Consider the following 24,241-nt stretch of genomic DNA (forward strand, 5'->3'; position numbering starts at 1 on the left):
CAGATTGACCCTCAGCCAAACACCTTGTTCAAGCTTTATTATGCCTGTCTTCTCTCACAAAGTTTATTCAGGTAGATTTAATTTCCCTTGCTCTTGCTCTTTCACTATATGTATCTTAAAAGGCCCGTATCTGAAACTCTTGGGGACACATACTATGTACTACGCAACACCTCCAGAGAGATTTGCCTCAGAAACCAAGTTCATACATGAACATTTCTGCAGCAGAGCAGGAATGATCGTGGTCACTGGGTTAAAGACCATAGCGTAAATAGCTTAATGTCAGTTGAAGTCAGGTTTTGCCACCAAAGCTTAAACTTTAGGGTTTTCAGAGTTTCACGTACTTCATATTTACATACAAAGAATTGAACATGGATAAATTGGGGTGTTCTAATGTCTGGGAGAATACACATAAAATTTCTACTGAATTGCTTGAGCTTTTTCTGGGTTGTCTTTACCATTTACCCATAGTTTTAATTTCAGTTTGGAAACCTTGGTTAATCTGTATTGCCCATTCCAGTTACAACATTATATGAAAATTTGGCAGTTAGAATACCAATATGCTTTTTTCTCATTTGACCCTGTAAATAAAATAATTTAAAATATGTGTATCTGTTCATAGGAGGAAAAGATAAGTTATTTGAAGGTCTTTTTTCCCCTCAAACTTTAAGGTGCACCTGAATCACCTGGAGGAATCTTGTTAAAGTGCCGACTCCGATTTAGTTGGACTAATGTGGGGTTTGAGGTTGGTGAGATGAGATACCAGTGCCAACTGACCAAGGACTGTGCTTTGATTAGCATTTTATGAGTATTTTATCCTAACAGACTACGTAAATGCAGCTTAATTTTAAGTAGATTTAAAGAGAAAACCATTTTTCAGGCAAATAAACATACCTATTCTGTATGTTCATGAATATAAAGTAATCTCTTCCAAAAATGTCTGAGAACAACTCTAATATAGGCTTTATTCCTTGCCAGCCCCAGAACATTTCCTCCTTAAAGAACTTTGTTGTTACTCTGAATCTTGTCATAGTGCTTTCTGATAAACTTCATGTGTGGTAGAGGCTGCCGATTACTTTGCAGAGAGTGCTATTTCAGGCACTCATCAAGCATAAATACTGGATAATGGTGAACAGTGAGAAAACTGAGCTGGAGAGTCAAACTGGACTAAACATGTGTATTTTTTCTCCTTTCATATGGAGTAAAGTTTTTAATGCAAATAAATGTAAGCAGGTATACTAATTTGTATATGAGGCTTATTTACCCAGCTTTTTCTTTTTTTTTTTTTTTAAGGTTGTATGTATTTATTAGAGGGGAAGGGAGGGAAAAAGAGAGGGAGAGAAACATCCATATGCAAGATATACATCAGTCAGTTGCCTTTTGCACACCCCCTGCAACCCAGGCATGAGCCGGGAACTGTTGACTTGTCCATTCAGAGGCTGGCACTCAGTCCCCTGAGCCACACTAGTCAGAGCTCTAGACAGGGCCCCAGCTCTTCTAATGAGTTCTGTGAATGTTTCTATTTCTATCCAAAAACTACTGAAAGATTGTGTCAAAATGGTTTCAAGTTTTTCCAATCATATTTTAGCCTCCTCCTAACAGTATGAAATTAAGAAGTAGTTTTTGCTCAGCAAAAGATGGTGAAATTGATTTGTGAATGCTACTGGAAATGAAGTATATGAGAAGGAATCCCAAATAGACAAACAGTCTAGGTGTCAAGAACACTGGGAAATTCACATACGTGTTTCAAACTTGGAATCTGTTACTACATTCATACTGTAGGCCAAAGTGAACTTAAAATTTTTGATAAACTGGTAGGTTTTTTAAAACGTGGTTATGTTAAATTATTGGAATATCTGCTTACTTGCATTTGAATGCTTATATTTTCATCCTTGACCTTTCATTTTATTATATGAAAGCCAAATTAGGAATGGCAATCCAAAGTGCCCAGGAAAGAATTTCTATAAGCAAAAATGAATAAAAGTTCTTCTCAAGCCGTATTTGAATTAAATGAATGACACTCCCAAGTCTGCCACTTCTCGTATTAGCTGGGTGATGACTCTTGTGCACAGAGCGGTAACTGTTGAGCAACCGTGTGCCAGTTACTCAGGTTCCGGGAATACAAAAATAAGATATTTTCTGCTGTTTTCGTTTACCATTTAGGAAGGCTGGGTCTTAAATTTGGAGCCCAAGAATCCCAGACATTGTTTAAAATGCTGTTTCTCAGGTTCTCTCCATCCACCAGAAGATTTGATTCAGTTAAGAAGGGGTGGAGGACACCGGTATTTACAATTTTAATTAGCATCCTCTAGATTGTGGTGCGGCTGATTGACATTGAGGGACATTATACAAAAGGTTCTACAGAGAAGTGAAAGACGTTAAGTTTAAGATGCCATAGCTTGTAGGCCGGGAGAAGCACGCACGGGGCCCAGCTTACTAGAAACTTTGGTCCAGCTCAGGAGCTGTCTCCCATACTTGACAGCCTCCAGACTCGTGCGCGCACTCCCAGGTCCGAGTGCTGCTGGAGCGCAGGGTTGCCCCCGCGGTCCGCGCGCACCACCGGAAGCTTCGCCCCTGTCCTCGGCCCTACCTCGCCCTCTTTCCACCCATCTGCCTGCAGGCGGGTCCCCAACGTCGCCAGGGCCGGAAGTGACGACACCGGCGAAGGCTTTTGGGCGGGCCCTGGGCCGGGCAGCTCTAGAGCCCGAGATTTCACATCGGAAATAAAACAGCCGCTGCTCACGAAAGAACCTCGGGTGCGAGCGGTCGGCGGCGGCGAGGAAGGAGTAGGTGCGTGATGGTGGAGTCCGGGGAGAGAGGACGGCCCCCCTCATCCAGTATCGACAAGGGCGGCCGCGGACCCGGGCGGCCCTTTGTCGCCGCTTGGGCCGCGGAGCTGGTGTCCTCAGGATGAAGAGCGGGGCGCGGCCGGGCGGGGACGCAGGAACCCTTCTGGGGAATTAGAGGGGCTGCTTGTTTCTCGGGTTCCGGGCGCGGCGTGCGGGCAAATTAAAGAGAGTACCCTTCGGAGTGTTGGTCCGGAAGTGCTGGTTTCCCGGAGATGTCTCAGGGCACAGGTGCTTTGGGCCGGGATTGACGGTCTGGAGTGGAGCAGAAGGAGGAAGCGCGTACCGCCGAGCCTGGCTGAGCAACTGGTGAAACTCCACGCTTCATGCCGGCTGTGTCCTTGTCCAGGGAAAGTGAATGGCACTCAGGGCTAAGTTCCTTCTCTCTCGCGTTAGTGGCGGAAAACAGGGTCTGATGCTTTTGCATTGATCGGCGCTGTCACAGGCATGTATATGCCCGATGCTTTGCATGTGCCTTAGATATTTGCGTTTTTCTTCTCGCTCAGATTCTTTTTCTCTTACAGGAAAGTAACAATAATAAATTTTGAAACGTTGCTTGCCTGCTTTGAGCAAGATGAATAAAGTATTCAAAGTTTACTATGGGATATAAGAATAGTGTGCAAATAACTATATGGTAGAGCACACTGTAAAGGTCACAACGTTCGTTGAAGTTTGAGGCAGGTAGCGATAACATCTGCCTGAGAGAATCTTGTTATTTGAATTATCTTTTTCAGTGGAAATGTTTCCACCCTTGGAGTTGAAGGGGGGAGGGCAGTGTAATCAGAGTGTACTACAAACTGGGGGCCTCTGGATCTCACATGCCCCGGGATCCAGGCTGAGCATTAAATGTCTGTTATGAAGGAAGATGGAACAGGAAAGTAGACTGGAGCCTGTTGCATTTGGCTGATTTCAGTCACCTGCAAAAGCCATTTCAGTTCTTAACTCATTTGCAGCTTTCAACCAATTTAAGCCCCACTCCCACCACGTTTAATAACAATTCTTTAACAATGAAAAAGGGGGCCTGCTGAGCGCATGGATTCTTCCCTCCTCCCTCCCCTCTCCCCGCAATTAATAGGTGGTAGAAGTAGCATCTATTATGTGATTTTTCATTCTCCTACACCTGGTTCTTGGGTAGACCGTTTCCACGTTGCTGGATATATTTTCCTCTGAACGGATTTTAAGTTAATGGCTACTACTAGTCCTAGACTTTTGCATGAATTTCCATTTGTGGAAAATGTGAGGGTTGGAGTTGGTCTCTGAGAACCCTCCTAGCAGGGAAGATACAACATTTGTCAGTTGCCATAGCTTATGTGGTTCTCTTCCTCTCTCAAATCCACTTCCCTTTGCTCATTCTCTTCTACTATTTATCAAATTGTAGGGAGAGGCTTCATTCAGATATATTCTGAAAAACCTTTCAAAGACCTCTAATATTGTTTCTCCCTCTTGTGATAGATGCCAGGCAGATTTGGAAGGTGGTTGACTCGAAAGTGTGGCACTGTTGAGGCCAGAGCTTTGCTTTGGGCACCTTAATGTGGTAGTTGGGGCTAGAATGGATGAGAGGCTTGAGGTGACTTTGCATAATCAGACAAGATATAATGAGAGTTTGATCCTCAGTGGTGGCATAGGCTTAGGAAGAGGAAAAACATGAACTGGGCAGGGCAGCCAATGGAGGAGCTGGGAATAAAGTGTAAAGTTGACTAGGAGACTTTAAGTTTGATAAACGGGGGAAGCATTTGCAAAAATAAGGAAGTTTGAGCAAAGAACGATTCTAGAGAAGAAGATGAGGAAGTGTTTTGGAAATACTACGAAGTGCCAACAGGTAAAGATGTCCTTTGGACAGGCGGAGCTGTAAACATGAGAGTCACCTACGTAGACTGGCCAGTTGATACTGGCAGTGGAGGAGACAGCTAAGGAAAGGAAGGGCACAGGAGACCCAGGCCAACCACATGCGGAGGGGGTGGAAGAAGAACGAGAAACCAACCAGCTGAGGAAAATGAAGTGTCAGGAGAAGAACTTCTATAGTGCAGAGCACAACAGCTGAGGAAGGGAGGGAAGGTCCAGGAAGGAAAAGGTTGTCATAGATTTTTAATATTAGGCCTGGTGTAGCAGAAAGAACTGAAAATTTAGAGCATCCCTGTCCAATAAAAACAATGTGAGCTACCAATGTTAATTTTAAATTTTCTAATAAATTTTTTAAAGGTAGAAAGAAATAGGTAAAATTATTTGAATAACATTTTATATAGTTCAATACATCAAGTATTTTTATTTCAACATGTAATTAACATAAAAAGGTACTTGTCTGTCTTCCTCTCTAGATAGTAAGCTCTTTAACTAAGTAGAAGCACAGCTGATTCAGTAGCGTCCCCAGCACCTATCCCCATGTCTGGGTATGTAGAAGAAACCCAGTAAGTGTTGATTAAAGGGCGCAGTGTTTGGTTTTCACAGTGCCTAGTACAGTTTCTTAAGAGAGAATGCACGTATTGCTGGATATATAGCCAGCGATTGACAAATGGATTAGATGTGAGTAGTCTTTTTTTTTTCCCATTAAAGATAAGATGTATTCTCACCATTTCCACAGTGAATTTGAGACAATGACTCAGGGTAATCATATTTTTCAAATAGGGTTATTGAAATTAAATGTTTTTTTTGGGGGGGTGGGAGATTCTTTATAATGATATAAATATTGATAATATAGTTCCATATCCATAGTTCTGAAATCTAAAAGCTCCTGAAAAAACTGAAAGGCTTTTCATAATTTACTTCACAGCAAAAATCTAACCTGAATCTATTTATGTAATTTAAGATACTTATATGTTTCAGTACATATTAATGTGTTTGATTTTGTGTTCTAAGACCCAGAGGGGGCGTTTAAAACATACGGTATTTGCATCGTATTACTTTTATAAAATCCGGGGGGAAAAAATAATTCTACACACGTTAGTCCTAAGAGTTTCAGATAAAGGATTCTGAATTTGTGAGTCTTTGTTAATTTTCATTGTTGTCTGAGTCCACATAACCATCATTATTTAAAAACAACTGGATAACTATATAACAGACTTCCCAGACTCAGTGCCTTGGAGTGCTCAAGGCTCTGCCTCAAGGTGTAGCTCTGTGGATCAGCTAGGGCAATTTTGCTTTGCATGTCTTATTCAGGGGCCAGGGCTGAAGGGACTGTGGCTTGTGCCACAATCTGTTAAGATCTCATTGACCCAAGCAAGTCACATTGTGCCCAAAGGCACAGGACGGGTAGTACAGTACACCCACCTTGAGGCCAAAGCAACTCACAGAGCCAAGCCAATGTCACTGGGGAAGGGAAGTATATTTCTCTCTCGGGGACGCTGGGGGAGCGAGTGAATATTCGCTGAATAATAATCTAATCTACCACAGATGGTTCACAGAAGTGGAGTGGGATGGAAGGAGGGGGAAAAATCAACAAATCGGCTGTATTACTATCCTTGCTCTTTTTAGAGTCTACCACTTCACAGAGTCTCTCATAGGGCCGGGGAAGGTATTTGCTCCTGGTTTCTTAAAATTCAGAGGAGTCTTTCCAGGATGTATTCCTACAATTTTAAATTAATTTTAAATTATTTTTATGAACTTTGGAGATTGGTTACATTTATTGTTGGATGTGAACTTTTAAAAACAAATAGAGGCCCTCCCAGGCCATCCACATAGTCAGAATGGGAGCTGCCTGTCCAGGAAGAAGCTGTCAAATAACATTAAGGCTGACTAAATACTTTTGTGCAATAAGAATAAATTACAGGCTCATTTGACACTTGAAAACTTCTTAGAATTACAATACAAGGATACTTTTAAAAAATACTTTTGGTGGTTTTGTAAGTGAAGGAGAAGCTAGTCCAGTGGCTAGAGTCATTGAAACAAGCCACAAGCCCTTTGCTCTTCAGAAGATCATGATAAAAAGTCTCTGAAAATGTTTGTTTCTGTGAAGTACAAATTAGGTGTACATGTATCTCTGAGAGTGGAGAAAAAAATCGTATCAATAATTGAACATGCTATAATGGTGTGAAGTTCAGTTGTTACCTGGGATGTAGTAAAAGACAGAAACGTACTTATTTTAAAATTTTTTATTTATTGATTTACTTTAGAGAGAGAGAGGAAGAGAGGGAGAAACATTGATTTGTTGTTCCACTTATTTTTGCTTTCATTGGTTGATTCTTGTATGTGTCGTGACCGTGTTCGAACCCACAACCTTGGGGTATCAGGACAATGCTCTAACCAACCGACCACCTGGCCATGGCAAAAATGTGCTTGTCTGTTGGTGCTTCCTTAAGTGGGATTTTTAATACATTTATTTTGCAATTTTAAACATTGCTCCTGTGATACTTTTTTAAGTGCTGAGAAGGTTCTCTGGTTAGGCTTTTCTTTCTATTCAGTATGTCTATGCTTCAGGATTCTTCTTTTTTTTTTTAAGTTTCTTTGTATATAATGGAAATTGTAGTTGCCCGTCAGAAAAGGATTTCTTTTTCCCTTATCTGATTGAGCAAGTGTCTTGAGGGAAAGGATAATGGATGACAGTGAATCCAAGTATGCTTTGTCAGTCTCAGAAAATCTTTAGCAGGTGGCCAGAGAGAGAAAACACCAAAATCTACTTTTATCCCTCTTCCCACTCCCTCTGCAATCCAGGTCCCATGAAAGGTTCTCACTCCCCAACAATTATCCTTTTTTGTTCTCAGGGCACTGCTAAGAATGTTATAGAGTCCAGTCGTGTCTTTTGCCATGCTGCCCAAACAGTGGGGTCATTGGCCTTCTCCACGGAGTCCTCAACTGTTTTCAGCTGGTACCGGACGCCGGGCACATCTGGCACGGCCTGCTCCTTTCTTTGTACCGACAATGTGTGTCTGTTCACCAGGCCTGACTGAAGGCCCAGTTGAACCCTGTTGCCTGCCTCCTCTTCTTACTGGGCTCCACGTAAAGAGCAGCTCTTCCAGGGAGGGTTGCCCTGTAGCATTTTGATCTTTAAAATGTCAGTGGAAGCCTGAGCTTTCTCTGGCTGAACTGGAAAAGACCTGGACTAGGCATGGAAGACCCGCTTCTGGAACTGGTATTACTTGCTCCGTAACTGTGCACTGGCAAATTCTTTTACCTTTCCTGCGCCTTAGTTTGTCACATGTAAACGCGGTGGATGTGCCTTTGAAATAGTATCGGGATATGCTAAAGTGACCCCTGTGTTGTTTATTCTTGCAAGATTTGTCTGAGAAAGCTCTAGTATGATGATCCGTTTGTATGGCTTGTTCTGATAGCTGAACAGCTCCTATAGCATAAGGCTAACGTGGAAACTACTTAATATTAAAATGACCATATTCTTATTATAGCTTATCTCACTGTTTTTCTTTCAGTAAATACTAGGACTCTATATGAGGAATACTTTGACACTTCAGGTTTTTATTTATAGTTACACCAGTTATTTAAGCATAAGATCTCACTTACTGCTACTTTTTCTTAAAGATCTCATTTACTTTTAAGTGCTAGTTTTACTATTAATACTCACTGTGTCTTAATGCTTATGGATGTAAACTCCTAACGGGGTGGGGGCAGTTTTACATAGAGGCAACCTAGTGTAACACGTGAGCCTTGCTTACCGGATATGACCTTGGGCAAGTTTGTAAGCTTCTGTGTGCCCCGTTATCTTCATCTGTAGAATGGGTAAAGTGAACACAGTTAATGACATCTTCTCAGTCACCGTCTCTGAGTTTTGATGTAAGTAGCAAGCCAATGCACTGCTATGTAGTGAACGGATAATCACTTTTCCTCTCATTTTTATCTATAAACGTAATACACTTTATTAACTTTTGCCTGCATTGCTCCTTCTTGCCCTTTGCTGCTTTCATTTGGTTAACACTATCTTATTTACTTGTTTTGTGTTTGAAGGATCATATCAGTATATTAATGACAGATTTCTAAGGGGTTTTCTGTAACAGAGTCATACTTTAAATGATATAGTGTAGTCTTCAGAGAAGTCAGCGGAGGTAATGAGAATGTATTCTGTGGCATTTCTGGGCTAGCCGAGGTGGTGGGTGCTGTGCTAAATGTTTTGTGGAAAAGAAGGGAACGGTATATGCTCTGTTTGCTGATCGTTCATGCTACCTTAATGTTAACATTTCCACTAGTCAACTTTTAAAAATCTAGAAGCAGAGATCAGAACATTTGCTTTGACTACTTAGAAAATATAACTGTTCTGTTGGAATCCACCTCTCTTTGGGGTAAACTAGCATAGTGCCAAGTCTTAATTTTATCCATTTTAAAAGACAAGACCATCAGTATGAGTAACCCTAAATATAGGCTTACTCCCACAAAAATCTATTTAAAATTTTAATTGAAGTCTATAGAAACGTGCACACAGATCGTGGCTGTACACAGCTCTGTGCACGTACACAGACTGAAACCCTGTGTAACTGGCACTGAGATCAAGAAACGAAACATTACCAATCCCCTGCAAAGCTTCCCACGTGCCCCTTTCCGGTGAATAACCCTCCTGAAAGTAACTATTGTCTCTTTCTGGTTTACTTTATTTTTTAAAAAATTTAACATTAATTATGTCTTATTTGGTTAATATTAATTTGCAATCCCCTGACCCTATGCCAACTGACTATGGTCCAAAATTGGAGGGGAGGAGAAAGGTAGGCATTGTGTAGATGAAAGCATGTCAGATGTAAGCGAGAGCATACCTTTGCTAAAAATTTGTCATGATTTAAGTGAGCCGACTGTGGGTCACTAAGGGTTAATTTGAACTCGATAGCTATACTAGAGGAAAAAGTTACTTTAATGTGTTTTTTTATGAAAAATTGTAATAAAAATAGAGAATTGAGAGGGTAGAAGACGCTGAAAAGGGAAAATGAAACAGGGTGTTGACAAAATGCTTTCATGTAAATAAATACATGGTAGTGTTTTAGATACTATATATGAATTAGAATACTGCTTAGATGTGCAAAAAGATTTTTTTCCTTTTATATTCCTGAAGACTGCGAAGAGGAAAGTTGAAGTCGTGAAGAATTGGCTGATGAGATTAAGGTAGACAGGCAAAAGGGAATGTGGCCCCCAGGAAGGTGAGCTCTGGGAGGCAGAGTGAAATATGTAAATAAGGCTCTGCTTGGATACAGAGAGGGACCTGCAGCTGGGAGTCAGGAATCTGATTTTTGTCCTGGTCTGACCAATTGTGTGATTCTTAACCACTTCACTGAACTTGGGTTTCCTTCTGTTTTTTAACAATATGTACTGTATTTTTTGGACTATAAGACTCACTTCCCCCCTCCAAATTTGGGAGGAAAATGGGGGTGCATCTTATAGTCTGAATGTAGCTTACCTGGCTCAGTGGGGGGGTAGGGTGTGAAGCAGGGTATATATATATATATTTTTTTCCTATTTTCCTCCTCTGAAACCTAGTTATGTCTTACGATCTGGTACCTCTTATGGTCTGGTGCGTCTTACAGTCCGAAAAATACAGTATGTTACCCATTTACTCTGCCTTGGGGCATTGTGGTAAGGATAAAATGAGATGATAAAAAGACTTGCAAAATTAAAAGCACTAAACAAATAGTTGAATGGAGATATTAAAAGTTAGGTTGGTTGGTCAGCCTAGGAAAAGAAATGTTGATGAGAACATTCTTTAAGATTGTTCAGTTCCCTTTGCTCTAAATCTGAAATCGTTAAGTATCTTTGTGATTGAAAATAATTGGTTTCTCAAATAGGTCAACTCATTACCAGAGAGGTATCTTGAACTGATAAAAGTAATAAATTTGTGTTTTACAGATTGGTCTTAATAAGTTTTTGATTGGTGTGAATGGATTTACTAGGGTTTGATCAACTCTGAGTGACATTGTAAAATCCTATTTCAGACCTAATCCAGGAAGGAGTCTGCAAGTGACAGCAGCCTGTGAGGTCCTTAGAAAGCTTGGCCTGGAGGATAACACATGAAAAAAAGGTTTGTTTTTGCTGGAGGTAATTCATGAAAGTGTTTAAAAATAAAAGTATAATTGGAACACACAAAGGGTTTTTTTTTCCCCCTTTTCAGGGCCCCAAGAGGCTTTGCTTTCTGTGAAAAGGCATTTCTGTGCAGTCGCTCCAATGACAGAGTTACCTGCACCCTTGTCCTACTTCCAGAATGCACAGATGTCCGAGGACAACCACTTGAGCAGTGCTGTACGTAGCCAGGTACAGTGTCAGCCTCTGTAACTGCCTTCGCCAGACTGTGGGTTCAGTCTCCCTCATCTCCCTCACCTCCAAAAGAGGCTGAGGAGGGGAAGCACTTTCTCCACTTTACCAATTCACATATTTTCTGAACTTTAAGTGAGGGCAGGTGTCGTACCGTTTAGCGCTGGGGACACAAGGCTATGTGAGACGTGGGTGGTGGTCAGTTCATCTCTGGCTCAGACGTCACCGCCTCCATTGAAGTCTCTCCCAACTTCCCCAGCTGTTTATTATTTACCTGTCTTGCTCTTACTCTTCTGTAGGCTGAGTACATTTCCTTTACTTTTATTTTTTTAGCATCTAGCATAATTCCTGCCAGTGCCCAGTAAACATTCATTGACAGAATGCACAGTGATAAGTGCAAGGCTAAGTGTAGAAGTCCTAAGCGAGTTCAAAGAAGAGAATCAAGAATGGGTTGTAATCAGTGGCATGGTTTACAGAGACTCACTGGCTACACACAGAGACATCAAATCTGCCTGCAACTGCTGGCTGATCATTCCAGGCTGAATTTGGTTTCCACAGATGGCCTGTGAGATGGTTGGGCAGGTGGTAGAATTTTTAGAGGTAGAACCAGAATGGGAGAAGACACAAGGCCATCTATAAGCTATGCAGGGTGCATGAGGGCTGGGGAACCAGACTGCCTCTACCCTTTCAACCAGGGGGCAGATCCAGTGGTGGAAGATACCAGGAAACAGGTTCTAGATCAGTAAGAAGAATTTTCTCACAATTATTTTAAGAGGGGGAGACCCCCCCAAAAATGGAATTCTCTTCTGGAGGGCGGGTCCCTTGTAATACAGGCTTCCCTTGCAAAGTGAGTGTTCTAGGAACCCATCTGTATCAGTGTACCAGCTGGCATTGTTGTGAGAGGCTGCATTCAGCTTCAGTGAATTTATTTTGAAGACTCAGTGCATTTGCCCATTTCATGATGAGTGATTTACGAGCGCACCTGCCCACACCTGGCTGAGTGTTCAGCAGTTTTTGACCAAAAACAGCTTGACGCCAGTGCCCCACCCTCCCTATTCACTTAATCTCACCCGAGGCAACTTTTATTTGTTTCCCCAAGAAAAAAAGTTCTCAAAGGGAAACGTTTTGCCGATGTGGAAGAGGTAAAACAAACAAACAAACAAAACCGGTGGAAGCTCTAAAAGGCATCAGAGTTGATGAGTTCAAAAACTGTTGTCTGGATAGGTGTATTGATTGTATCAGCTGGGAAGTACTTTGAAGGTGACTGAAGTTTAAACATGTAAGAATAAATACACAATTTTTAAAAAATAAATTCAGTTTTTTTTGAGGGGGGTCCCTCCTATAGTATGTCTGAAAGAGCACTGACTGCTTCGTGGGCTGGTGTGTGCTTGTCACTTAAAGCAGTCACAAAGGCTGGAAGACTACCAGCCAACTGTACAGAGGGTTGGCCGTGGAACGAGCAGTGAACTAGAGCACTGCTCCACGCTCTGAAGATTTGGAATTCCAGCTGAGGCTCAAATGTGGGGAGGATGGCTTTGAGGGATGCGTAGGATTAGAAGAGAGCGAGGTGGGAGGTCATTGCTGAGAGACAAAATAACACTAGTAGAGGAGGAATTTTCCTAAAATATAAATTGGCCACACCCAGAGATCACGCCAGCAGAGGCAGATCACAGTGTATTGCTAGAACATTTTTAATCAAGTGAAATCAGGGTGAATTGAATATCACAGGAAGCCCTGCCAGGGAGCACAAACTGTACACGTGCAGTGTGGACCTGGAGAGCTGTGTAGGGGGAAGGAGAGGGACTTCGCACATTGCACCCCCCCCCCCCCCCCCCCCCCCCCGCCACTGGGTCCCTAAAGGGGTGTGACAGAGACATTGGCGGCCTTTGTTCCTCTGACGTGCACCAGCAGCTTCATTTGCTCTTTTTTGCTGTTCCCTAGGAAAAGCTTTTTGAGAAGTTAAGATGGGGCTGGATTGTGACGTTCTGTGGATACAGGATGTGAACGTTTGGATGCTGCAGACTGTACTCATTTGTGAACTTGAGATGAGGGAGAGGGAGAGTGGGAACAGCAGAAGTCAGGTCTCTGGGCACCTTTTCCTTACCCAGAGGACCTCCTGTTTTACGTATTAATCCCTTAAACAAAAGATTCCATAACTTAAAAGTTCTGGAAAAAACACAGTTATATGTCACTCATTTGATACAAACCCTCCAAGGACATCTCATCTCAGAATAAAATCTGGTCCTGAGGTCTTAACCTCCCCCCACCCCCAATCCCTCCCTCTCTCTCACTCTCTTACCACCCTCTCCCTCACTCACTGCTTCCTCGGTTCTGCCTCTGAGCCCTGGGTCATTCTCCCATCTTCTCAGATGGCTCCCCTCACTTTCTTCAGGTCACCTCATGAGTCACCTTATCAGTGAGGCCTTGCCCTGCTTGACTCCCTCATCACCTGGCACTGTCTGTACCTCATGCTGCTTTATGAGGTGTAGGGCTGACAAGTATTTCTAGCAGACTGTTAACTGGAGGATTTTGTTTTCCTAACCCCCACCCCGAGCTGCTTGAGGCGGTCTTTGCTCACACCTGTCTCCGCACAGTGCGTGGCGCTCAGTGAGCTCTCCTTGTTAATGTTGTAGTATTTATATCCCTCACATTGGGTTTTGTGGGCTTTTATGGTATTATTTTTCTGCCTTTCTTTACACCTTAGTGACATAAACAAAATATCCCCTTGAAATACAGGGTGCTCTAGAGGAGGTACAGCGGACACAGGATTGGTATTGATAACTGCATGTGTTCCTGGCTTAGTTTTAGCAAGTCTTCGAGCTGATGTTTTCAGTGGTACTTTCCAGGTCTGTTAGGGCTCCACTGTCTAGATTATCAGGCCTGATTTATTTGTTTCATTTCAACTCTGCTGTCGATAATGTGAGGTCAAGTAAGTTTTCGTTTTGTTTATCTCCTTAAAAATGCCTTTTATAACTTACAAAGACCTTCTGTATACATTCGTATGCTTCCCAGTTATCATGGGGTAGGTATTCCCGTTCCACAGTTCAGACTCTTCTCCAAGATCACAGAAAATTCAATGACAGACCTGGAACTTAAAACTGGTTTCTAATTTCAGACATGTTCTTGTGGGTTTTTGTGCTTCGGATTGTCTCTACCTCGGAAAAATATAATACTGAAAGGCTACATTGTGTGAAAAAAATCCTGGGGAAGAAAAATACAAGTCTATTCATTTTTGCACTGATGTAATTTTTTAAAGCCAAAGAAAGAGGAAAAGAATCTTGGTTTTTTTAGCTATAAAGAAGCCATTGTATAAGTATATGCTTTGGTTGTTTATGGAAAAATGGGGGTAGGCCCACATTTAAATTGGACATAGATGGCTGTTTTTGTGGGTTAACTGAATGAAGCTCTTTTATTTCTCCTTCTGGATAGTGGATTTGCTAGATACAAGAAGATCATCTGGCCTTGTTTCTATAGTTTGTGATCTGTCATAGTCCTTTGGTTTACTTTTATTATGCCTATTAAAATAATTTGTAAGATTTTATTTTTCTGATGTGAAATTTTTATGGGTAGAGCTCTTTTTTTTCTGGACTTGCCGTAATTCTTTGCCAGAAGTCAGTTTCCATTTCATTTCTATTGACATTACAGGGATATAGTAAAACTAGAGGACATTGAAAGTATAAAATTCAGAATAGTGAAAATTTATGTTTTGATTTGGTATAGACCCACATCATTTATGTGGATTCGCTGAGAACTTTTTGTCTTCCTAAGGTGCAAAAAGGTGAATTTTATTTAAGTCTAAAATTCATTTACATTGTATGTTAGAGCAGTGATTTTCAAACCTTAGTGTACGTTGGACTCCTCTGGAAGAATTGTTACTAACAAATTCTCTGGCCCCAAACCCAGAGTTCCTGATAAAGTAGGGATGGGATGGGGCCAGAGAATTTGCATTTCTGACCCATTCCCAGATCTTGCCAATACTTGTGATGCGGGGACCATAGATTAAGAACTATATTGAGTAAAGAAATAAAGGGAGTGACATCAGAGAAAAACTATGAGATATATAAACTGAATACTCAATATTTTTATTCAATAGTTTATTCTGACCCAAACTTTCTAGTCCTTAAGGAAATTGTCAATACCTTTTTGATTTAGAATGGAGAAAATCATTTATTTGTTAACTAAAAAGAATCCTTCAAGTAATCCAAGGAACGATCAGTAATGATTCTCTATATAAAGCAATTGTTGAAGAACATACATAAATCCATTATCTTCAGTTGCTAAATCAACAACATTAAAATGGCCTTGCCCTGGCCAATGTGACTCATTTGGTTGGATCATCATCCCGTAAGCCAAAGGTCTCAAGTTTGATTCCAGTTAGGGCACAAGCCTAGGTTGCAGATTTGGTCCCCGTTTGGGGCGCGTGTAAGAGGCATTCGATTGATGTTTCTCACACCAATATTTCTCTCTCTCTCTTCCTCCCTCCCTCTGTCTCTAAGATCAATAAGCATGTCCTTGGGTGAGGATTAAAAAAAGATGTGTCTGGGCTTTATAAATGAAGTCATCTGCAGTATATTTTCTAAATTCAAAACCTTAAATGCAAAGAACTTGATTAAGTTGTTAGGAAATAATGGATTGACAGAGCTAACTCATTTTCTAGATGATGGTGGGTCACTCTCTTCAAGTGTGAGAAATCCTATACAGTTAAACAGAAAGCAAGCCTTTAATCTATGTAAAGTGGTGTTGAAGTACTTGGGACCTTGAGGGGGGAAAAAATGAAAGGAGTCATCTAAATTTGAACTAAATTGGGTTCACAGGTCCAGTCAGCCTTTGACAGTGTTATTGTACTCTTTATAGTAATGAATTTGTTTTCCTAGTTATGTCAGTGAGGTAAGGAGAAAAATAACTTAAAATCGTGCTGACTTCCAGAGGAAAATGCTTGCTTTGTATGAGAGTAAAGTCAGAAATCTTTGGCACCCATCTTAATAGTTTGTTTAAGGAAAGGAAAAAAAAAAAAACCGTGTAGGTTCAAGCCTCACACAGCAGTGCCATAAATGTGAAACAGTATCTCTAACCAGTTAATGTTCACCGTTCAGGGCCGTGACAGTCTTCCTTGATGTTAGGCCATGGTGAAAGCTCCGGCACCAGGGAATCGGGAGGCGTGGGCAGGTGCTGGATGGGGCTCTGTGTGCTGTTGGAAACGCGTTGCCTGTGATTAGTATTTTCAAGTTTTCCACATAACTTGCCAGTGCTTCAGTTAAGCCACTCTTCTAGTTCTTTCTGCAGGGCAGGCTGAGGAGCCTTGCATTTCTAATTGTAGAAATCCAAACAATGCCCATTAAGTCTTACAGGATTGCAACTTTTTCTCAAAAATGTTATTAAAAAGTATTCGTTTTAAGTGAGTAAATACTGTGCAGACTGTTAATATATCAACATAATGGACTACATTGTCACTTTTTAGGCATGATGTCTTGTTATATGGGAATGTATCCATGAAATAATAGATGCACTGTTTGTGAGCATTCGTTGTAGCTATGTACATTATAACTATGCTGAAAAACATTGGAATTTGGGGTTGAAAGAATAAGTTGTTTCCTTATAAAATCACTTAAATTTATATTCATCAATATAAAAATTATAAACTTAAGTGTGGCAAAAACTGCCATGTACCAAGTCGTAAAACAAACTGGGCAAAGGCTTATAATGCATAACGACAGGTGTCTCTTAATATACAGAGAAGTCAAAAGGTGAAAAGACTAGTTGATCAACCTTACTAATAATCAAAGAAAGAAATGAAAATTTTTCCATTTTTCTCCCATCAGTGAGCAAGGATTGATGTCCATTGCTTACTAGGTGTGGGGAAAATAAGCCTTCTCATGTGCTTTTCACGGGAGCTGAATTCGTATTTGGAGCCAACTGAGTCTGCAAATACACATGCCTCTTGGAGATCATTTGGCAATTAAATCTAACAATGCACACATACCTTTGACCTAGCATTTTTTAAAAATATTTTATTTATTTTTAGAGAGGGGAAGGGAAGGAGAAAGAAATATCAGTGTTTGGTTGCCTCTCATGTGGTCCCCACTGGGGACCTGGCCCGCAACCCAGGCATGTGCCCTGACTGGGAATTGAACCGATGACTCATTGGTTTGCAGCCCATGCTCAATCCACTGAGCTACACCAGCCAGGGCTACAAGCATTTTTACTTGTAGAATTTTATCCTATAGAGGCATTACCATAAGAGTGCCAGGAAATACAGGCAAGAATATTTATTGAAGAATTATTTGTAATAGAATTTGGAGATAACCTCCATCTTATGTTACTTATAGTTTACCCAGTCAGTGATTTAAGGCAGGGATCCCCAACCAACGGTCCTGGAGAGGTAGTGGTCCTCAGCCTGCCAGGAACCAGGCCACAAGCAAAGTTCTGCCTCCCGTCTCCCCCACCCCATCCACAGCGGGTGAGCTAGCCAGTGAAGCTCACCTGAAGTCATCAGCCCCCCACCCCATTCCACAGTGGGGTGAGTGAAGCTCATCACCTCCTGAGTTCCTCACCACCCCCCCACCCTGCCGTCTTCCATGAAACCCCTCAGCGGTGCCAAAAAGGTTGAGGACCGCTGATTCAGGTAATGGCTAACAGTAGGGTCTAATGACTAAACCGTCTGAATTGGAATCTCTGCTCTTCTTAGCTCTGTGATCTTCGGCAAATCATTCTGTCTCTCTAAGCGTCAGTTTCTTTATCTGTTAAAAGAAGTTTACAGTATTAATAAATTCAGAGTCTTAGGGTTAAAGGAGATAGCTCGTCTCCACAGCATAAGCATGGTGCTTAGCACATACATGGTCAATTGTTATCATAATTATCATTAATATTATACTGCTATTATAATATTTAAGGTCGAGGTACATTTACATGTACTGGCATCTGATATATTAAGTAACAAAAGGAAATTGCAAAACAAGGCTTTGAAAAATCTAAAGGTACATCAGATTGCTTACTATATTCATGTTGGACAGAGAACACTTTCTTTGTTATAAACAAAAGTTTATAACTTAAAAATTTTAGAAACTTTAGAATATTTCTTTTATTTACAGAAATAAAACTTTAAAAAGGCAGGCAGAAAACAGGTTTAAAAAAAAACCAGGCAGGTACTACACTGTATGAAAAATAACCCCTTCAATTTTTGCTACTTGGGAAATACTCTCCCTGCTTGAGGGTCCGCGTGCCTTGGGTGGCTGGACCTGTACTTGCATCATGTTCCGAAGTAAACGGAAGGGAGAAAATTAAAAGAAGCCTCTGACTGAATGGTGCAGGAGCTCTGCGGAATCCGGCTTCATAGGAACTCACTTTTCACATACCACTTCCTGTGGGACCCCGCCCTCTGTGAACTTACAACATTTATATAGTGAGTAATCCTTCCCTCTGCCACTGAAATGAAATCATTTATAATGGCTACACACCTTTTTTCTGAACCTTAAAAATAGCCTTTAATGGTAAAACTGGGGGGGGCACTAAAAAGATCGGTGGTTACAGGGAGGAGGGGGAAGGGAGAGAGAAGTAGGCAGAGAACAGGGGATCTTCAGGACAGGCAAGCTATTCTGTATGGTACTGTGATGTACACGTGTTGTTATGCATTGTTCAAAACCCGTAGAAGGTACAACGCCAATAGTGAACCCATGCGGCTTTGTTACACACGTGTGACAATATTTCTTTTAACTTTGCCCATAATAAAGTTTTTTAAAATAGCCTTAAAAATAATGCTAAATCATCATTCTGTCAATCCCTTTCATCAATTTTATTTTTTGCGGATTAAAAAAAATTTTTGATCGCTTCTCAGCCTTTTGGCTAAGATCAAGTGTTGTATCTGTTCTTATCAGTTTAAAAAATTTTTTGGTGACATATCTAAGAAATCATTGCCTAACTTAGCTTCTCAAGATCTTTTTCCTACATTTTCTTCTGGAAACTTTATGGTTTTAGGTTTTACATTTAGGTCTGTTTAGTGAGTATAATTTTTTGTGTATGGTGTGAGATATGGATCGAAGTTCATCTTTATCCAGTTGGATATCCAGTTGTTTCATCACCATTGTTGAAAGGGCTGTCCTTTCTCCACTGCATTGCCTTTGCACCTGTGGCAGATTCAGTTGTCCGTGTATGTGTCCGTCTGTTCCTGGGCTCTCTGCTCTGTCCCATTGGTTTATTGTCTGTCTTTGCGCTAATACTATGTTTTCGTGATCACTATAACTGTATTACAAGCCTTGAAATCAAGTTGGGTTAGTCTTCCAACTTTCAAAGTTGTTTTGAATATCTTAGTACTTTGTATTTCCATATGAATTTTAAAAATATTTCTACAAAAGGGTCTGCTAATTTTTTAAAGATTTTATTTATTTATTTTTAGAGAGGAAAGGAGGGGGAAAAAGAGGGAGAAAAACGTCATTGTGTGCTTGTCCCTTCCACACCCCCCACTGGGGACCTGGCCTGCAACCCAGGCACATGCCCTGACTGGGAATCGAACTGTCCACCCTTTGGTTTGCAGGCTGGCACTCAATCCACTGAGCCACACCAGCCAGGGCAAAAGTCTGCTAGTTTGGATTGAGGTTGCATTGAATCTATAGATCAGTTGTGGGGTGAGGTCTTAATAATATTGAGTCTTTCAATCCATGAACACCGTATATTTCCATATTTATTTGGGTCTTCTTTAAAATTTTTTTAATTGTGGTAAATAACAAATAACATTTAGAATTTACCACCTTAGCCATTTTTAAGTGTGCAGTTCAGTAGTGTTAACTATATGCACATTGTGGCGCGACAGATCTTGAGAGCTTTCTCAGCTTGCAGAACCGACGCCATGTCCCCACTGAGCAGCTTCCCATTTTCCCTTCCTCCACGGACCCTCACAACCAGCTGGACTTTCTGGGGTTTTAAAAAAAATTTCATTTGAGTTGGACTACTTTAGATACTTTATATAAGTAGAATCACACGGTATTTGTCTTTTTTGTGACTTGCGCATTGCACTTAGTGTACTGTCCTTGAGATCCCTTCGTGTTTTATTATGTGACAAGATTTCCTTGTCTTTTAAGGCTGAGTGATACTCCATTGTTTACGTATACCACATTTTCTTTATCCATTTGTCGGTGGACATTTGAGTTGCTTCTTCCTCTTGGCTCTTGTGAATAATAATGCTGCGGTGATCCCAGGAACGCAAATACCTCTTTGGGACACTGATTTCAGTTCCTTTGGACATATACCAGGAGTGGGGGTGCAGGATCATATGAAAATTCCTTTGTTAGCTTTTTGAGGAACGCCGTGCTGTTTTTTTATAGCAGCCACACCGTTTTGTAGTTGTAACAACAGTGTGTGAGGGTTCCAGTGTTTCCGCATCCTCGCTAATACCTATTGTTTTTCGGTTTTTTGGTAGTAGCCATCCTTATGGGTGTAAGATGGTATCTCATTGTAGTTTGAGTTGCACTTCTGTAATGATTCGTGATGTTGAGCATCTTTTCAATGTGCTCTTTGGCCATTTGTCTGTATTTTTTAGAGAAATGTCTACACAAGTCCTTTGCTCATTTTAAAGGTTTTATTTATTTATTTTTTAGCGAAAAGGGGAAGGGGGGAGGAAAAAGGGGTAGGGAAACATCAATGTGCAAGAGATACATCCATCGGTTGCCTCTCTCATGCCCCAGCTGGGGCCCTGGTCCCAAGCCCAGGAATGTGCCCTGACTGGGAATCGACTGGGCCACACCAGCCAGGGCCCTTTGCTCATTTTAAAATTAGGTTGATTTTTTGTTGTTGAGTTGTAGAAGTTCTTTCTATATTCTGGATATTAACCCCTTATCAGATACATGATCAGATACATAGAGTGGGATTTTTTTTCCTCCCGCTCTATGGTTGGCTTTTCACTCTGTTGATTGTTTCTTTGATGTGCAGAGGTTTCAAAGTTTGATGTCTCATATGTCTATTTTTACTTTTGTTCTTTAATTTTTCTTAGCAGCATTGTGTAGTTTTCAGTGTATAGGTATATTTGGGATTCCCCAAGGTTATGCTCATGTTCGATGATTAGCTAGAAGGATTCACAATACTCAGGAAAGCTGTTATACTCACTGTTCCAGTTTATTACAGCGGAAGCATACAGATTAAAATTAGCAACAGAAAAAGGCATATAGAGCAGGGGCCAGGCACAAGCTTCTAGTTGTCCTCTCCTGTTGGAGTCATGGGAACAGTGCTTAATTCTCCCTGGAACAATGTGTGACAGCCTGCATGGAGTATTGCCAACCCGGGAAGTGCACTTGAGCCTCGGTGTCCAGGAGTTTTCCCCGGGGGTGGTCCTGTAGACATGGCTGCCCGTTCTGCGGCCTCTCCCAAAGTCAAGCCGATGCCCTGTAGTCCCAGACCCCGACCAGAGACCGCATTGTTAACAATGGGGCCCAAGGCCTCAGGGAAACAAACACTTTTAATAGGCAGGATATTCCAAGGGCTTAGAAGTTACCTCCCAGGAACAAGGCCAGATCTTTGTCAAGTGCAGGGTTTGGACCCTTCTGACCTGCTAAGTTAATCCTTTATTATACAGTGAGCCTTTCACACCTTCTCATCTTTCAGCTCTCAGCTTCAGTGTCACTTCCTCGGAAATACACCCCATGTATTCTTTATCCCATCACCCTGCTATAGTACTATCCCACTTCGTAATTATCTTGTTTACTCTCTGCCTCCACCTGCTTGAAATCAGTTCATGGGAGCAAAAGCCACATCTGTCTTGTTGACTGCTCTATTGTTGGTACATAGCTGGCATTCACTGATTCTTAATTAATAAGTATAGGAATTACATCTAGAAGCAAATAAAGTACCATCAGCCAAACAGAAAAATGGCAAAGGAATGAATACTGAGTTCACAGAAAAAATGCTTCTTTTGCCTAATAATAAGAGAAATAGATGTTAAAATTACATGGAGATCCCATATTTCACCTATCAGATTGGTAAAAATTCAAGCACTTCATAGCTTGTTGTGTTGACAGGGCTTATGGAAATGGGCCTCTGCTGTGTTGCCGAATCGTTAAACTGGTACAACCCATAGGGAGGGCGATTGGCAATATGTGTCAGCATCTCAGCTGCATGTGTACTTTGACCCAGCAGTTTTACACCAGGGAATTTATCCTACAAACATGCCCCCACACGTGTATAACTTAGTAGGGGGCACTCCGACTGCAGCAGTGTTTGTAATGGCAAGAAGTTCAAAGCAAGTTAAACGTCAGCCATTAGGGGATTGGTCTAATAAATTAATGGAATATCATACACTTGGCTGTATGACTGACAAAAAAGTTTTTAAGAAGAAGGATGGTCTTTGTGTACTGATGTATTTAAAAAATCTGTAAGATGCACAGTTAAGCAAAGGATGCAAAGTGCAGGACAGTACATCTGTTGTGCAAAGGGGAATGAGAATACGTATTTGTATTTGCTTGTGTGTCCATGCAGAAACGGATAGAAGTGGCAGAGAACAGCGACAGTGATAACCTGGAAGATTAGAAAACTAAGGAGATAGTTAAGTGAGAGCCTTTTAAATGCTCACCTTTTTTATGCTCAGATTTTAGAACCATGTGAATGTTTTACCTGTTTAAATAAATAAATTGTGTCCTGGCCTGTGTGGCTCGCTTGGTTGGAGCATTGTCCCGAGGACCAAAGGGTCGTTCAGTTCCTAGTCGGGGCACAAGCCTAAGTTGTGGGTTCTGTCCCCAGTCAGGGTTCATGCCCGAGGCCACCCATCGATGTTTCTCTTCCTCTCTCTCTCCCTCCCTTCTCTTCTCTAAAGTCAGTGGGCATGTCTTCGAGTGAGGATAAATAAGTAAATAAATAAAGTGTACTTTTTAAAAAGACATTAAAACATAGTTTTAAAAATAGTATCCAAAGTACTATATAAAGAGGAACTCTGTGTGTGTGTGTGTGTGTGTGTGTGTGTGTGTGTGTGTGTGTGTGAGTGAGAAGAGAGAGAGAGAGAGGAACAGTGCTCTAGTTTCCCACATTAGCTTCAGGGGTGGGACAGGGTGGGGTTGGCTAATGTTCCTTACAAACCAGAACGGCCAGTTGAGTAATGTCGTTGAGCATGTTACGATTGCCTCTTTTATGCTAGACTTACTCATTCAAATCTTTCGTGTAGCCTGATGGGACAGCTGTATGCCGTAGAAAGAATACATGTTTTGAAGTAAGAAGTTTTCATTTGACTCTTGCCTCTGCTGTTTTCTGGTGTATAAGAGTTTGGACAAATTCGTACCAACACTTGTCGACATTGGAAAAGAATGATTGAATACATGACAGTGCTTTGTGAGTTGCCAAATACCATATAAAGAGTCATTATAACTTGTGTTTTAGTTTACTCTAAATGACTTGTGCATTAATCGGCCCATCAGGTTGGTCATAACTGTACTGCTGAACATTAGGCACAAACATAACATCCTCTGCACATGGCTTAGAAAAACCGAAGTGCGACCTCCCTCCACTCACGTGCCCCCCTGCTGTCTGTCACACCTTGTCTCTGCCCTCCAGAGCCCCTTTCCTCTCAACCATTTCTTTCCTCCTGAACCTTGGCCACCCCAGTGGCTTGTATTCAGCAAAAATTATCTTTCCTGGCAAGTGGTGTATATATTTCTACCTTATGTGCTTTGGAATTGTTTCCTTTCTATTCCTCATAGAGTTTGAGTCTTCATAAATATTTTCTCCATGAATTCAGAGAGTGACTTCCTGGTCTCCAGGGTGAGGGAGAGGGCTCCAGTGCCTTTATAAGGCACTTCCCTTCTTCCCTTCTTCCCCGCCTCTGTCCCCTGCGCTGTTCCATCAGTTACCATCTCCCTGTCTTGTGCTGTCAGTCCCCTGCTGAACCCTAACTCTGTACTTTGACCTGACGAGTATGCTCAAGTCTCTACCATCTCTAAAATAATTATTTCAAATTTAAATCTTTTCTGTCGTCATATTTTTTCCACCAAAGAATTATTGCCTTTAATTTCTCAATTCCCATTCATTACTCATTCTGTTATGATTTATGATCTGACTTCCCTCTTCACCCTTTTACTTGTTTGAAGAGGCTGGTGGACTCCCCTCTGCCAAACTCAGTGGCTTTTCAGCTCTCGTTCTGCCTGACCTTCGATGACACCTTTTTGAAATGTGCTTCGCCTTTGGCTTGATATACATTGGTTTCTGGATTTTCTTCCCTCTCCCCTAATCTCTTTTGCTGGTATTTCTCCTATCACCTGCTG

At 41.4% G+C, this 24,241-nt stretch overlaps 1 protein-coding gene and 1 pseudogene across 1 annotated transcript in view; both read left to right on the forward strand.

Moving 5' to 3' along the window:
- The first annotated feature begins 2,656 nt into the window (after positions 1 to 2,656).
- Positions 2,657 to 24,241, forward strand: part of PSEN1 (presenilin 1) — a 56,229-nt gene continuing 34,644 nt past the window's right edge. Inside the window, exons 1-3 of the mRNA XM_024567402.3 lie at positions 2,657 to 2,787; positions 10,697 to 10,782; positions 10,873 to 11,012. Coding sequence (XP_024423170.1) covers positions 10,926 to 11,012 — 87 coding nt within the window. The 5' untranslated portion in view covers positions 2,657 to 2,787; positions 10,697 to 10,782; positions 10,873 to 10,925. The remainder of the gene's footprint in view (positions 2,788 to 10,696; positions 10,783 to 10,872; positions 11,013 to 24,241) is intronic.
- LOC112312149 (U2 spliceosomal RNA) lies at positions 18,832 to 18,948 on the forward strand (annotated as a pseudogene).

This window comes from Desmodus rotundus, chromosome 7 (genome assembly GCF_022682495.2).
Source record: "Desmodus rotundus isolate HL8 chromosome 7, HLdesRot8A.1, whole genome shotgun sequence".
Lineage (NCBI taxonomy): Eukaryota > Metazoa > Chordata > Mammalia > Chiroptera > Phyllostomidae > Desmodus > Desmodus rotundus.